General features: G+C 35.7%; 1 protein-coding gene across 5 annotated transcripts in view; it reads left to right on the forward strand.

Moving 5' to 3' along the window:
* The window catches only part of Ccdc88a (coiled-coil and HOOK domain protein 88A), a 152,370-nt gene that overhangs the window by 126,263 nt on the left and 9,210 nt on the right, over positions 1-16,897 (forward strand). For 3 of the 5 annotated variants that reach the window (XR_015002849.2, XM_085692313.2, XM_085692315.2), the window contains exons 22-29: positions 155-341; positions 5,157-5,302; positions 7,803-7,895; positions 8,021-8,235; positions 11,800-11,883; positions 12,807-13,010; positions 13,586-13,657; positions 15,365-15,445. Coding sequence is in view for 4 of the 5 variants with exons in the window: in XM_085692313.2 (XP_085548439.1) it covers positions 155-341; positions 5,157-5,302; positions 7,803-7,895; positions 8,021-8,235; positions 11,800-11,883; positions 12,807-13,010; positions 13,586-13,657; positions 15,365-15,445 (1,082 nt within the window). In the remaining variant the exon portion in view is untranslated. The remainder of the gene's footprint in view (positions 1-154; positions 342-5,156; positions 5,303-7,802; positions 7,896-8,020; positions 8,236-11,799; positions 11,884-12,806; positions 13,011-13,585; positions 13,658-15,364; positions 15,446-16,897) is intronic. The other 2 variants (XM_085692314.2, XM_085692316.2) reach the window with 1 other exon arrangement.

Consider the following 16,897-nt stretch of genomic DNA (forward strand, 5'->3'; position numbering starts at 1 on the left):
TTCATAAAATCTAATTTTTGAAGAAAAACTGATTACTGATCAATTAGTAACTAGCAAAATAATTTTTATATTTTCTAAATGTGTCTGAATGATTTTAATAGCATGTTCACATTGTGAAAAGTTTTGAAATATTTCTGATGATTTTTAATTATAGGTTAAATCACACATATAGTCAACTTTTAAAAGAGACTGAAATTTTACAAACTGACCATAAAAATGTGAAAAGTCTTCTAAATAATTCTAAATTGGAACAAACAAGATTAGAAGCTGAATTTTCAAAGCTAAAGGAGCAATATCAGCAGCTGGATATCACATCTACCAAGCTAAATAACCAGTGTGAGGTGAGCGCTAACAGACTTAATCATTGTTTCTCCTTTTAGGTGTCAAGGCATAAGGCATGCCTAAAAAGTATGAGTCATATTACAAGGACGGTCTTGGTATACACAAGTAATTAAAGAAAAACGATTTATTTCATACCTTTTTATTAATTGTATAAACTTAAAATGTCCAGATGCTTTGAAATGTGTCACATTGTGTGCTTGTTTATTAAAAAATGTTATTGTGGTGGGTGTGGTGATGCGTGCCTTTAATCACAGTACTCAGGAGGCAGAGGCAGGTGCATCTTAGTGAGTTCGGGGCTAGCCTGGTCTACAAAGTGAGTTCCATGATAGCCGAGCTGCTACACAGAGAACCCTGTCTTGAAAGAAAAAAAGAGAGAGAGAAAAAGAAAAATGATTTTGTACATGTAGCGTGAAATCATAAACCAATAGGATGAAAAATTAGTTTGTAATCATGTATACTTTAATACCCAATATAGCTCAGAAAATTCAAAGCATTCATTCTACCTGTGATTTGATTATAAAAATATTTATATAGTTAGGATTCTACTAGAATGGTAGAGTGAGAAACATGGTTCTAAATCGAGTCCTTAATAAACAACAAAACAGTTGGATAAAGCTGGGGTGGGAGAGCCCCATTTTAGGACTCCAGAACTCAAAGAGTGGCCTGCAGAAAATCAAGTCCACTTCTGTTTTGTAGCATGCAGCATTTGTGCCTGTGGCTTCTCTGCTCTGCTCTTCTCTTCCTCTTCACTTGTTCACGCTGACTTGATTTGGAGCAAAGTCATTGCAGTAAGGTAGAGAAAGAAAGAAGTTCAGGTTTTCTTTTAGCTTTTTATTATTTTATGTATATGAGACATTTGCCTTATGTGTGTATAGTGCCTACAAAGGTCAGGAGACTCAAATTTCCAGGAATTAGAATTATAATAGTTGTGAGCTACCAACTGGGAGCTGGGACTCAAACCTGGGCCCTCTGGAAGAGCAGCCAGTGCTTGTCACCGTGGAGCCATCTCTCTTGCCCCACTTTCCTACAAATAATACATAATATTATTTAGCAAACATTTAAATAAACCATGCATTGTACAAAATTGATAGTTGCCACATGGAGGTGGTGGTTTACATGTACTTATAATAAATAATCATTCTTCCTGATCTTCTGTACCACTTGAGAAGTTTCAAATGTTGGCTTTCTTTTTCTTTTTGGGCAGGGGTGGGTAGTGGTTATGAGGGATGGTTTACTGTTAGTTCTGAGAGAGCACAGATTTCACTGCAAACCAATAGCATTTCTACTGGGAATACTGACTTGATTTGGAAAAGAGTAGAGAAAGCCCTTGTCTCTGAGAGTCATCAAAAGTTAACCTTTAGCTAGCCTGAGGTTGAAATACTTTACCCAATACATGACAGAAAGAAACTTGGGCTGTGGTTCAGATGAATGCATTCCATCATAGCAGGGAAAAGTATGGAAGGGATATGAAACAGCTGATCATCTTTCATCCTCACTCAAGAAGCAAAGATAAATAAAGGAGTTTCAAAGAAAAAAGAAACAAAGGGATGCTAAGATATTTAGAATCAAAGTGAATAGAGCCTTCATCCAGTAACCGATGTAACCAGATCCAGAAGTCTACAACCAAGCAACAGGCCAAGCTCCAGTAATCCAAATGAAGAGAGGGAGAAGGGGCTATATGAGCAAGGGAGGTCAAGATCATGACAGAGTTATACAAAGACAGCTGAACCAAGCTCGTGAAAGCTCAGGAACTCTAAACCGACAGCTCTGGAGTGATGTGGGATGTCCTTCTGTACATGTGTTGCTTTTGTCGGTTGATTAATAAAGCTGTTTCAGTCAGTGGCTTAACAGAGTAAAGCCAGACATGAAATAGAGAGTAGGTGGAGTCAGTGAGATGCCATGTAGCTGCCAAAGTAGGCAGGAGCCATGTAGCAGCTGAAGAAGCAAGAAATAACAAACCACGAACCTCATGTCAAAATATAAATTAATAGAAATGGGTTAAGATATAAGAAGACTGAGCTAATAGGCCAAACAGTCTGGTAATTTAATATACTTTCTGTGTGATTATTTGGGTCTTGGCAGCCCGGGAAACGAATAAGCAATTTCTACTTACAATGGTAGTAAGGAGGCTGCTAGTTTGTTCCCAGCCACTTAGCCCCGAAATAATCACACAGAAACTGTATTAATTAAATCACTGTTTGGCCCATTAGCTCTAGCTTCTTATTGGCTAACTCTTACATATTAATTTAACCCCATTTCTATTAATCTTTATATCGTTACGTGGTTGTGGCTTGCTGGCTAAAGTTCCCAGCGCCTGTCTCTGGCTGCTCTACGGCTTCTCCCTGACTCCACCCTTCTTTCTCCCAGCATTCAGCTTAGTTTTCCCTGCCTAGCTAAGTTCTGCCCTGCTATAGGTCCAAAGCAGTTTCTTTATTCATTAATGGTAATCACAGTATACAGAGGGAAATCCCACATCAGGTTTAGGCAAATAGACCAGTGAACTGGTAAGAAATTGAACTAGGAGTTCCAAGAAATGAAACAACTACAGTGAGTTTGGTAAGACAACACATGTCCCTGATGATCTAGAAGGCTAATCAGCAAAGATTAGAGAATGTGTGAGCTGTCTGCTCTAGGTGTTTATAATAATTTGAATAAAATATTAACCCTTGATTGGATATAAAATGATAGAATAAGATTTGGAGAGGTAGAGACATTAACCTGTTGTAGGAGGCCAGGATGAGAGTCAATTTTTGGTAGGAAGGATGGTAACTAGAAGGCAGAGCAAAAGTTTTTCTGAAGTACAGTTCTTGCTCTGTGTCTTCATCTAGGCACTAGTTTAACATGTAACCTGTGGCAATTTACTGAACTATGTTATGTTTTACATTGCTTTCTGTTTTCTGACTATTTTTGTCACAGTAATGCTACATAAACAACAATAGAACCTCAGTGATAATGGGCAGTAAATGTTTTGGGGGGCTCAAGAAGATATTGATATATCCACTAATATTTAAGCTCAAGTGTTCACTTCTTCATCTTTAGTTGGAAGAGACACTGTAGGGCAGGTTGGTCTGTGACGTTTTGTGCTGTTTCTTCTCTGTTCTTCATAATTTCCATCTTCTAGAAGGTCCCAGTGCTTTGAGTGGAAACACATACAATGCCTAGTGCCTAGGTTTGAAATTTTCATGTTTAATGAAAATAAACATGTTTAATAAAAAGTTGGCCACTTTTTCTTGGCCAAGCCCGTTCCAATTTTAAGAAAACGTGTATTATTTTTCTATTGCTGTGAAAAAAAAAAAAACATTGTGACCAAGGTAAGTTATAGAAGAGGTTTATTTGAGCTTATAGTTCCAAAGAGATCTGAGGTTGTCATGGGAGAGATGCATGGTAGCCAGGGAGCCGAGGCTGTCTTGGGAAGAATGCATGGTAGCAAGCAGCAGGCCTGGTGGCTGGAACAGGATGGTGAGAACTGGAAATCTACAAGACTTGAAACCTCAAAGTCTACCTGGAGTGGCAAACAGTGATGTACATAGTAAGGCCACATTTTCTAAACCTCCCCAAACAGTGCCACCAACTAGGAGCCAAGTGGTCAAACATCTGAGCCATAGTGGTCACATTCTCATTCAAACCACTATAACAGGCTGTAGATGTCACTGCTTGATAGGAAGAGTGAGAATTCATACTGCAGGAGTAGAGATTTAGCTCAGTTGATAAGTGTTTCTTCTAGGATGTATGAAGCCCTGGGATCAATCCCCAGCATTGCGTAAACTAGACATGGTGAAACAGAGGTTGAAAATCAGAAGTTCAGGGTCATCATCAGCTATATAGCAAGTTATGTGGCTGGGGCTACATGAGTCCATGTCTCAAAAACCAAACAAAACTTTAGATAGGGAAGAAAATGAATGCATTCAGTTTTTTGACAAGTCTTATCACATTTTAATTTTATAATATAAAAATATTATACATGATACAGTACTACCATTGTATCTTACTGTTATGTATTATGTATATTCATTTTGTATATTCCTAAGTACTGTTTTTTCTGGTACCTTTGAGAACTCTTAAATATCTACCTTCCCCTTTAGAAAGTAGGGCATAGTAGTTGTTAGACTTGTTCTGCTTGTTTTGCTGCTTTTAATACAGATCCCTAGGCTATTTAAAGACTGTTCAAGCCTGATGCTGGGATTCAGAAATCCACCCTAAAAGGAATGATAAACTTTTAGAATAACTCCTTTTGGGTTTTGTAAACTGTGGCTTAGCTAGTGTATATTTCCAGTTTCTGCTGACTTTTTACAAAAAGTCTAAATTAACTGTTGATACCAGTCATTGATTAAATCACTTTACTCTCTTTGATCAAGCCAACCCAGACTATTCGCAGACTTAATATGCTTTCATGAATACATTGGTTGGGAGAAGGATAAGCTGTGTTAAGTAACTACCATGTTACAACCAGGTACTTTGCTTAAATTATTTAATTTTTGGTGCAATATAGGCAGGATAGGAGCTATCCTCATTGTATAGATTCGAGAATTAACTATCCTATTGAGCATTTATTTCTTAGCTACTAAATAGAAGGTAAAATATTTGAATGTAGCTTTTGAATAGATCTGAATATAGAAGTCCGTGATTTTGAAACTAGATATATTAGATCCAATATTTGTAAGACTTAAGATATACGTATTAGCAGGTTATTTAGCATAGTGTCAGTGTTCTGATCAAGTGATTCTTCATGAAATACTTAATATATTTTAGATGGTTCAGGTAATTTGTATAAAATGGAAATCTGTCTTCAAAAATAAATGTTTGTGTCTAAACAGTTGCTCAGCCAACTTAAAGGAAATTTAGAGGAAGAAAATCGTCACCTATTGGATCAGATCCAGACACTGATGCTACAGAACAGAACACTGCTGGAACAAAACATGGAGAGCAAGGATCTCTTTCATGTTGAACAACGACAGTACATGTAGGTACCAAAGAGTTTTGTATTCATGATGTTACTGCTGTACCTAGGGCAGAGAAAAATCCATGCACATTTTTCTTGATGTTATTACATCATTATTTCAGTTTGTATTTTTTATTTAAAATTATCTTACTGCTTAAGTGCACAAGACAAATTTTTAGTACTATAGTGGACTGTGGACAACAGGCATTTCCATTTGGGAATGAAGACTCACTGTCTTACAGTAATGAGTTGGTGAGTAAATTTGACACTCTATTGCTGTCAGATGGAATTTAGCATCCGTATCCTTTCCATTCTTCTCAAGGTGTTGACAAACAGCACCTTCTTTCTCATATAAGTGGTAGAGTCTTTAGGTAGCTCAGGAGATGGCGTTTTGGACCTCAAATTCTCAAGATTCTACTACTAGTCCCAAATAGACTTGTGTAGCACCATGTTGAGTCTCACAGGATCACATTGATTTGTGAAGGAGTCAGTTTGTAAATCTTCTCCTTTACATCACCAGATGTCAGTCTTCTGCCAGGTAAGAACCCTACCAGAGTAGGGCAGAGCTGACTGGGACAGGCCCTTCCCAGGGGTGAACGTGAGACCATGCTGGTCAGCCAAGAAATAACTTTAGGGGAGAAATGCTGCCCTAATAGGATTTTTCAAGTTTCTTATATTCTAAGCATTCTGCTAATAACCAGAATATTAACTAGAAAACATGGGACCTGCCCTAAGAGAATTATTATAAACAAGACATATGCCTGTAGTCTCAGAAGTCAACAGACTGCTTGACTTTACAAGTTCAAGACCAAGATGGATTGTAGAGGGGTCTCATATAAGCCAGGCATTGGTAGTCCTTGCCTGAAAGCAACCCAACCCTCTTGTCATAGTCAAAAAGATCAGAAGGTGTAGGTCATCCTTAGTATATAGGGAATCAAGGTCAGCCTGGGCTACATCAGACCCTATCTCAAAAAATAAAAAAAGACCCTCATCTAAAGTGAAACAAAAAGCAAGAGATGCAGATATATTGTGTAAAAGTGTAATAATTGTGTTATCAGGCTTGGCAGTCAAAACCTTTACCTTTACACAGTGAGCCGTTGCACGGCTCTTTTTTCTTTCTCCAATCCTATCCTCAATGTTGGGTTTTAAGACAGGGTATTGTGTAACCCTGGTTGATCTAGAACTCATTATGTACATCATCTTGGCTTCCAAGTGTGGGTAATTCTTCTAGAGTGATAGAATTATAGTCATGAGTTGTCATACCCAGTTTAATATAGCCTTCATCTTCATGAGGATTTTTCAGATGTTTAAGATAGAAATGTTTTCCCTTTTATAAGTATTTATTATATTTCCACAATACTTTATTTGGTTGTTATTATTGTCTTGTAATAGTCACTTATGTATATATGTTCTCTTTCCTACTGTATTACAAGCATCATCTTTATATAAACTTCATACCTTCCTCAATGTAAAGCATCATTAAATAATTATTGTGCAATTAGTATTTTTTGGCATTGAAAGCTTTTTTAAAGACCCTGCTCTGTGGTCTTCAGTGTTTCTGTATAAGACCCTGCTCTGTGGTCTTCAGTGTTTCTGTATGTAATAAATACTTCTAAGTTAGGGTTTCTATTGCTGTAAGAGACACCATGATCACAGCAACTCTTATAAGGGAACATTTAATTGGGGTTAGCTTACAGTTCAGAGGTTTAGTCCATTATCATCATGCAAGGGGTTTGCAGGTAGACATGGTGCTGGAGAACTTCTCCATCTTGATCTCAAGCAGCAGGAAGTGAATTATCACACTGGACATGGCTTGAGCATATATGAGACCGCCCTCCTCCACAGTAACACAGTTTCTCCAACAAGGCTGCACGTATTCCAGCTGGGCCAAACCTCTTAATAGCGCCACTTCCTATGGACCAAGCATTCAGACACATACATTTATGAGGGTCATACCTATTTAAACCATCACAATTAGCGAGAACATAAAATGAGGCTAAGATGTGAAGAATAGAATATATACTCATCCACTTGGATGACACTTGGGGGAAGGAGTGTCAGAACTAAATCTTTAAAGGTAAGTTAAGCAAGAGTAATTCAGCCTAAAACAAAATAATATTTGCATAAAGAAGTGGTTTCAAGATTTATTATATCTATAATTGTTGGAAAAGTAAATATCAACAGTTTTTATTTATTTTTAATAAAGCATACTGTATTATAAAAATGTTTGAAATGCTAAAAAGCTAGGGAAAAACAAAGCTGTTGAGACAATTATATGATGAGATTATATTTAGAAGATTTCAAATAAATCCTCTTGTAAATTGAGACTTCTAAGCACTACATACTTTGATTTAAGTACATTTCGAGAAAGAGCTATGGAAGAAGCTCATGTTCCTTATTTAGGTCTCAGTTACTAATTATGGTCTTTGGTGTTTATGTTTTGGAAAGAAATAAGATCATGGTCGTGAGTCATCATATAAGATATTATGCATATTCTAAAATGTAATTTCCATTTTTATAGTGATAAATTAAATGAATTGAGACGACAAAAAGAGAAATTAGAAGAGAAAATTATGGATCAATACAAATTTTATGACCCATCTCCTCCTAGAAGGTATCACTAATCAAATTTTATGGATCTTGTTTTGAAGAAAACCTTATCTGTAGTATTGTTGAGGCTTTTCATTTTATGAGGTTTATTGTTGAACTTTAGACTAAGAATTCTTTTAATTCTATTAGGAGAGGCAACTGGATTACTCTAAAAATGAGAAAATTGATAAAGTCCAAGAAAGATATTAATCGGGAACGTCAGAAATCTCTAACATTAACGCCTACCCGCTCAGACTCCAGTGAAGGATTTCTTCAGCTGCCTCATCAAGATAGCCAAGATAGCTCGTCAGTAGGGTCAAACTCTTTAGAAGATGGCCAAACTCTGGGGACCAAGAAGAGCAGCAGTGAGTGCTAAGTGCTTTAAACAGAGTGTTGATTTAGAATCTTGTCTAAAGATTTCTTTTAAAAAACAACTTCCAATAATCTTTTAGCTTGATGAATGATATTTCATTTTGACTTTGTTTCTAAAATTAATGGCGGACTACAGTAGTGTACAACTCCCTGGTTTTCTGACATGCACATAGAGATAACTATCATTATACTAGAAAAGTAAAATATGTAAAAAGAACATTGAAATAACAGCTTGGCTATATCTGCTCCTAAAATGTGCTGTTAAATATGCTTCACAAAGTAATTATAAGGATAAGAAATAAGAATGAGATTTCATTTCATTAGTATTCATAACTTACACAAAATAAGGCATTTTATAATATGGTTTTTGCTCATATGCTTTGGGGTATAAAATTGGAACACAGTTATTGTATTGGGGAAGTAAAGAAAAATAAATACTAATTTGAAAAGTTATTATAGAATTGTTTAAAGTTAAGGGATACTTGCTAAGGTTTGATTAAAATGAAATAAAGATAGGGAAATGTAAATGTATAAAGTTATCATTTAGTTTTTATTAGACTTAAAGTCCCACATAATACTGATAAAATTTATAGACTTTTTAGTTCATTACTGCAGGTGTATGTTTTAGCTAAATAGCAAGACCAAAGAAAGAGCCTGAAAAGTATATATTTTATGAAAAAGAGAAAAAGAATTCAATACTCAACTCTTTGAAGATGTCTAAAAGTTGATTGTGTTCTCATAAAATACCTGAAAAGTATATCCTTTGATCACATCATTACCAGTGTCACTAAATTCATACATGTTTCCAGGTGTGGTGATACATACATACCTGTAATCTCAGTGGAAGCGAGAAGATTGGAGTTCAGAATTTTCTAATGGTATATAGCAAGTTCAAGGCCAGCCTGGCCTTTTTTTTTTTTTTTTTTGCTTTTCAACATAGGATTTTTCTGTGTAGCCCTCGCTGTCTTGGAACTAGCTCTGTACACCAGGCTGGCCTCAATCCTCCTGCCCCTGCCTCCTGAGTGCTGGAATTAAAGATACACACCATCACCACCAGGCTTGAAACAGTCTTTCTAACAGACTACACTATTCTTACGAAATAAAAAGTAAACAAAGGCAGATGCTGCTTCTCTCAGAAGTAGGCTATCCATGTGGATGGCTCTCAAAATACTCAAAAAAAAAAAAAGGTACAATGTTAGGGACTCATGAATTGTCTCCCAAAGGAGGTGGTATTTGGACGGTAGCATATATTTCCCAATACAGTTTTAGCAGCCTAGATAGTCAATCAGTGATAACAACAAAAAATACAGATGCATACATAGAAAGCAGTACAATCCTATAGCTCCATGGAAGATGATTATTACCGGTGTCTTTTGCCATCTAGCCTTGTTCCCTATTGATAAGTTCTGGTGTGGTGAGGTCATCAAGTTTTCCTCTTCACGTAGCTAATAAGTCAGCTGATCTGCTACCTTCAGACACAGAACTGTCTGGCATCCTACTAAGAAAATATAATATATGTCCTTAATTATTTTAAGTTACAGAAGTATAATTTAGACATGAGCATACACACACACACACACACACACACACCACATGCTGCAAAGATATTTTTTTCTTTTTTTTAAATATTATCCTGTCTGTCCAAAGTGTAAGTCATTCTTTCATACTACCTCCTGGAACATTCAGGGTAAAAGTCAGAAACAATATTCTCCTTTTCTTCAATTGTTCAACTTTAGATTTTGATTTTTCAATAAACATAAACTCAATACTAATGTTCCCTTGATATATGTATGCTTTGGGAAAAGAACATTATATGTCTCAAACATAATTGCCATGAGAAGAATCATAACCCTAGCAAATTTTAAATTCTTTTATCCTGTCCATTTTGGAAGAATGTCTGTCTGTCATGTCAGTAAAGCAGTCTTTGAAAAACAGCTGAAAACAGAAAAAGGAAAAAAAAGAAAAGTATCACATATGACATGTGCATGCTGCACCCATTCAGCTTTGTTTTAGCTAAGTGTCCATTTTTTACATTGCTTTTGGTTCATTCCTTTTTGATCATTAAGACTAGCTATGTTTACCAAGCATGAAAAGATATATGTCAAATTAAAAAGCTTAGATGAATCATAACTCTGCTCACAGCAGTCAGACAGGTTAAGAAGCTAGTTTAGTTTGCACCTCTTTCAATGAATACTTACCAATTTATCAAAAAATAGCTTTTAATATTTATTTGCTGATGACAACCTTTTGAGAAAGAACATTAAGAATATTAAGGTTGTATATAATGCTTTCATAAACATAATTATTTTTATATTAAGCCATACTGAGATGTAGCTTAGTGTTTATTCTAATGATTCCTATACTTGAGCGATAGTCCTTTAATTCACAAAAATATTTTTGTGGAGTGCTTCCTTTCGTATTTTTTTGCATAAATCTACCCTATGGGCCCTTCAAAATACATTTTAAATTTGTTATTTATTATTATGTTATTTTATGTGCATGAATGTTTTGCCTGCCCTTATGTCTGATATCACATGCATGCCTGGTGCCTTCAAAAGCCAGAAGGGGGCATTGGACCCCCTGGAACTGGAATTGCAAACAGTTGTGAGTTACCATGTGGGTGCTTGGAATTGAACTCGGGTTCTCTGAAGAGCAGCCAGTGCTCTTAACTGCTGAGCCCTCTCTCTTTCCACCCCCAAATACCTTTAAATGTTTCCCTCCAATTTTGCTTGCCTTGGGGTTCCTTTTTTGTTATTTTTTTTTCAGAACTTAGTGCTAACACTGATTGCTGATGTCAGACTATTCTTTTTCCTCCTTCTTTCAATCAACTTTTCGTAAAATGAGCCTGATATACCTGCTGTTTCATCTTTAGGAAGACTTGTTGAAAGAGTTTGTATCTCTACAGTGCTGCTAAACGGTGCACTGGATTCCAGTTTAAATCAGTGTTTTCTTTATTAAACCTTAGGAGACTAACAAAAAAATAGGCTTTTTTAAAAGCTTATTTTGGTTTAAATATCTAACCACCCTAATTTTGGTTGATATGTGTGCATTATCTGCATCTGTATATAGACATAGATATACACATATATTACTAAAATTCTCTGGTGGGATATGTGTGTTCCTAACTTTTTTAAAGAAACCTTTAAACTTAAAATTTTTAAATAAAATAGATGCTTGTGAGCCTTATATGCTTCATACTTTATAATCCACTGGTAGCCGGATTTTAAAAGTGTTACTTTTACAGTTTAACTAGGAAATTTGGTTTCTTCCTAAGTAATTCTAAGCAGTTCCTGTTTTTAATAGGACTGTAGCCAGTGCTTTCAAAATACATGTTCCTCATGGTTGTCTTCAGTGCTTTCTAAGTGTTTACAGTATCAGAGTGCATGCTTCCTGTTTCACTATCCTCAGCAGTGTGAGGTATTAGCTGTAATGTAGCGTACATAGTGAGACCAACATTCATTCCTGTCCTTAATTTCAACATTTAACTCCCATCTGTTCTTCTCCCTTTTTTCTTTCATTTCCCTGTTTCTGTTTTTCCTCATGCTCTGACATTAAAGTGGTTGCACTGAAAAGACTGCCCTTTTTGAGGAACAGACCGAAGGATAAAGACAAAATGAAGGCCTGCTACCGTCGTTCCATGTGTAAGACTTTATGACAGTTCAGCTTCTTTCAAATGACCACACTGGCTTCCATCACTAATTTTTCACTAACCTTTCTCTGGACTGTACTAGTTGCTTATTTTGCAAAGTGCAGTCTTCCTTTAATATGAGGAGCTGGAAGAATATTTTTTCAAAAAGGCATTGAATTTGCATTATATGTATATCCATACATATGTATGCATATGTTTAGTAATACATGTAATAAATATACTTGTAAATGTCCAGTGCATTCTTAAAACTGGCAAAAACAAGCAAACTTAATTTTATATGCCATACAGCTTTTTCCCCAAAGAAGTTTAAGGAAAAATATAATAAACCCTTCAGCATTAGGAATTTATTTTCTTAATGAATCTAATTAAATGAACGAATGAATGAATAAAGTGGCCTATAACCCTTGAAAATGTTTGTCATTCTTTATGTAATAATCATGGCTTTCTCTTTTTAAGTGAAATGGGTAATGACATAATCACATTAAATGTCTGTTACTTTGAGTATCTCTTTCAGGTTTTTATACATTGGTATATTTACTTGATTTATAAAGATGAAGAATTTATTCAGTAACCTGCTCTGACCAAGGACTCTCTCTCCATCTTATTTCATCCCATTTTGCCACCACAAAACTACATTGTGAAGGCTTCTAATTCATAGCACAAAAGCATGGCAATTGTATATAGTAAAATTCCTTTCTGTCTTCTAAAGGCGGTGGGGGGTGGTAAGAGTCCTGGAGTTTATCAGCCTTTGGCATCACTTCATTCAGTTGAATGCATGTCATTACTCAAATGGCCTTGTAGTTACAGTTTGGGGCCCATTTGCATTAATTAATAGACAAAACCAGATCATTTGTAATAGAAATAAAAGCCAATCCATTAACCATGCTGATTCATATGCTTTCATTTGCATCCCAGCCATGAATGACCTGGTGCAGTCCATGGTCCTAGCAGGAGGACAGTGGACAGGTAGTACTGAAAATTTGGAGGTCCCTGATGATATTTCAACGGGTAAAAGGAGAAAAGAATTGGGAGCTATGGCCTTCTCTACTACAGCCATCAACTTTTCAACTGTCAACTCCTCTGCAGCCTTCCGATCCAAGCAGTTGGTTAATAATAAAGGTATAGGCCGTCTGCTATTTGCACTGTGCTGTGTAACTGTTGGCAACGGAAATTCTAATATGACTTCCCTATGTACTTTTTTTTCTTCAAACAACCTGAAATAATTATGAAACCATGATCTAGATTTGATATGGGGAAAATTCCAACTTATTTTAAACTTTTAAGATAGTATGTAAATAATCTTTCATAGGCCTCCTGTCATAACAAATAGCTAATGAAGTGACACGAAGAGAAGAAAACCAAATAAAGAGTGGAAAAGAGGAGGGAGTGGTATGTTTCATCTTAAAACCCAAAAGCCCTGCACCTTAAGAGAGCTGCATAGAACCACCCAGGCTTTTGCTTTGCTTTGCAGGGTTACAGGAGAGATTGTTTCATTGCTTCTAGTGTTTTCTTAACAAGTCAGTTCTCATCAGAGGTACTCTCTTCTAGTTCCAGTTTCTACCTGAATCTAAGAATACATTAAATCAAGATGTACTATGTGTGACTGAAAAAGAATATCCATATTCTGTATAAATATTATAGCAAAATTGTTTTAGTACTAAATATATTTATATCCGTTTTGCTATTTTATGTAGATACTACATCCTTTGAAGATGTAAGTCCACAGTGTATTAGTGATGATTCTAGTACGGGATCCAGAGTTCATGGTAAGCAATGAACTTAACTTAGATGGTATACATTAAATACTGAATGGGAATGCTGAGATGTTTGCATTGAGTCAGTGGATGTGCATTACTTCTGTTTCTTCTTATCTAATACTGCATTTGTCCCTCTTAAGATTACTGTTTCATGTGAATATTCTCTTTTAATTAAGGTCTTTTGCAAAGTATGCCTACATAATGTTCAGAGGTAATTTTGTTACCATTCTCAAATAAGAGTTATAGTTCATCATTGGGTTTTAAATACTTATTTTGATAAAAGATAAGTTTTAGATGTTTTAATTTCTATTTGGAAAGTCCTGTCACTAAATGAAATTATTACTAGTAACAAATAGATAACATGCTAAAACAAACTTTATGGGTAAGCAGGTATTTAAGAAGTTACATGGAGCAGTGTTAATTGTATAGCTTCCCTTGTATAGATAAGAATATAAGATGTATGAGGCTAGAGAGATAGCTCAGCAGTTGAGTGCATACTGTGCCGGGCAGTAGTGGCACACACCTTTAATCACAGCACTTGGGAGGCAGAGACTGGTGGGTCTTTGTGAGTTTAATACCAGCCTGGTCTACAGAGTAAGTCCCATGATAGGCTTCAAAGAAACCCTGACTCAAAAAAAAATTAAAAAAAAAAATAAAAGGCATTCATACTACTGTTGCAGAGGACTCACATTAATACCCATCATCCACAGTGAGTAGTTCACAAACTGTCTCTAAATTCAAGGGAACCGACACCCTCTTCTGGCCTTTACAGACACTGCATTCATATGCATATATTTTTCTAGAAAGAATATAGGTTATTATATGTTATTAGAGCCAACAGAATGGCTCACACATTTAGTTCAACCCACAGAATTGATTTAATGGTGGATGGAAAGAAAATTCCAGATTTGTCCTCTGACCTACCCCCATGTGCACAAGCACTTGTGCATGTACATGATAATAATTATAAATTAAAACTTTTCTTAAATATATAGGATGTTGGGGGCTAGGAAGATGGCTCAATAGTTAATTTGCTACTCTTGCAAAGGAACTGGATTCAGTTCCTAGCACCCACATGGTGGCCTACAACCATCTGCAACACTAGTTCCGGAGAATCTGATGCCCTTCTCTCACTTTTAAGGGCATCAGGCACAAATATGGTACATATACATTCATACATTCAGGAAGACACTCATACGCATAAAATTAAAATAATTTGGTGTGTGTGTGTGTGTGTGTGTGTGTGTGTGTGTGTGTGTGTGTGTGTGTCTAACAGAGTATAGATGGTTACATTCCTCCACTTCATGGCATCTCTGAAGCATGGAGGTCCCTTACCTCTTCTGTTGTAAGTTACCAGATCTGAAGCATTTGGCAGAGATGATGGGAATATGGAATTTTATTAAATTGAAAAAGTTGTGGAATCCATCTCTAGAAATCATTTTCAAATATAAATGTGATCTTTTTTCTTCTTTCTCCCTCCCTCTCAGTCTTTTAATTGCAGCTGTTTTTCCAGAAGTGCTGTGTTTTAAAGCATCTTAGTGAACTACCTAAAGATGTCTTTTCTTTCTAATCTGTATGATTCACCATTCTGTGAGCATGCCCAGGCTGAAAAGAGTATGCATGACCATTTCCTCAAAGCCTTCTGTGGCCAGCATGTAAAATTCAGTGCTATCAGATGGATGTTTCATTATACTGTCTCCTGATTTTTTCATTTAGCTTCAAGACCAGCCAGCCTTGATAGTGGCAGAACTTCCACTAGCAATAGCAATAATAATGCTTCACTCCATGAAGTCAAAGGTATGCTGTAGGTAAATTAACTCATGTGCTCCCTCTGGTTTCCAGAATTGTTTACAAGTAGAAGGACAGCTCAGTGGTCGAGCACCTTGTGCTTACTATGCACAAGGCCCTGTCTGAGTTTAACTCTAGAACAAGAGTGGAAAACGTTGGAAATGGGATGAAGTTTCTGATGAAAAGTGCAAAATCCAAATCATCTATGTTTGAAACATAGTTCTCTGGAATGCTTGCACTTTTACATTGTGATACAGATGTATTTCAATGTATAAAATGTAAAATCAGGAGCATTTATTTTGGTTTCAGTTCTTCATTTTCACAGATAAAATAGTCTTCACTGTAATCTTTGTTTCAGAATTATCCGTAGGCCCTTATTTTCAGTGACATTTTGTGCTTGACATCTAAATGGGTGTCCTTCAGTTTCTTCACGATGCATGTGCATTAAACTTGCGTTGTTTGTACTTTAGAAATATTGTTAGCTTACTTTGTCAACAGAATACACACCTCTTTTGTATTTTTTGCGTGTATCTATGTATGTCACATAAAAATTATATGGATGCACATATGGCTCATATAAAGAATTATTTCAATATTCTTTTATTTTGTGTTTTAATGTCTATTCCAAGGTGAGGGTTTTAATAGCTGGAAACCTTAACTAGTACCTTTTTCTTTAAAACGTATTATTGCCTTTACAGACTCTTGTGCTTGTTAAACACTTCCACAGCTATTCTCTATGCTCTGGAATTGTACAACTACAATGAATGCATTTGTTCTATTGCTTTTTGATTATAACATTATTTGTCTTAGTCATTATTATAATTAATTTTATGACTTATTACAGTGATCAGAAACATGATTTTGAGAATTAATTTTTCTTTTTATAAATCATATCTGATAATATAGTCTGAAACTATGAAAAATTCCTTTTGATTTGGAAATACAAGAAAATCTTAGTTCTAAAAAATAATATAATTTTAGAAAACTCTTCCATGACTGCCTTACTCTTTATGATGGAATAATTTTCTACTGTGATGTACTGTTCAGTTTATTACTGGTAATCTGTCCTATAAAGGAATAGTGCATATGCTTACAAACTTTATTCTAGAATTAGTGTCCCTGCTATGTAATTCAACCTCAAGTAAACTTTTAAAGTTATGGGGTAGCGGTACTAACAGTGAACATCAGAACCAATCAGATACTCCAGATATTGAAGAAAGACTAAGCCACGCTTGGTGACATGCCTGTAATCCTAGCACTTGGGATGGTGAAACAGGAGAATTGCAAGTTCTAGGCCAGCTTGGCGTACATACTACATTCCAAACAAGTGTAGGCTTTCCAGTGAGATGCTTTCTGAAATACTTTGTTTTCTTTTTTATGGGACCTGTCTAATTATTTTGTGTCTGACTTCCCTTTTGTGTATGCTGTTTAAATTTTTTTAGACATTTTAGAATTTTTCAT

Source organism: Myodes glareolus, chromosome 8, assembly GCF_982192425.1.
Source record: "Myodes glareolus chromosome 8, mMyoGla1.1, whole genome shotgun sequence".
In the NCBI taxonomy this organism is placed as follows: domain Eukaryota; kingdom Metazoa; phylum Chordata; class Mammalia; order Rodentia; family Cricetidae; genus Myodes; species Myodes glareolus.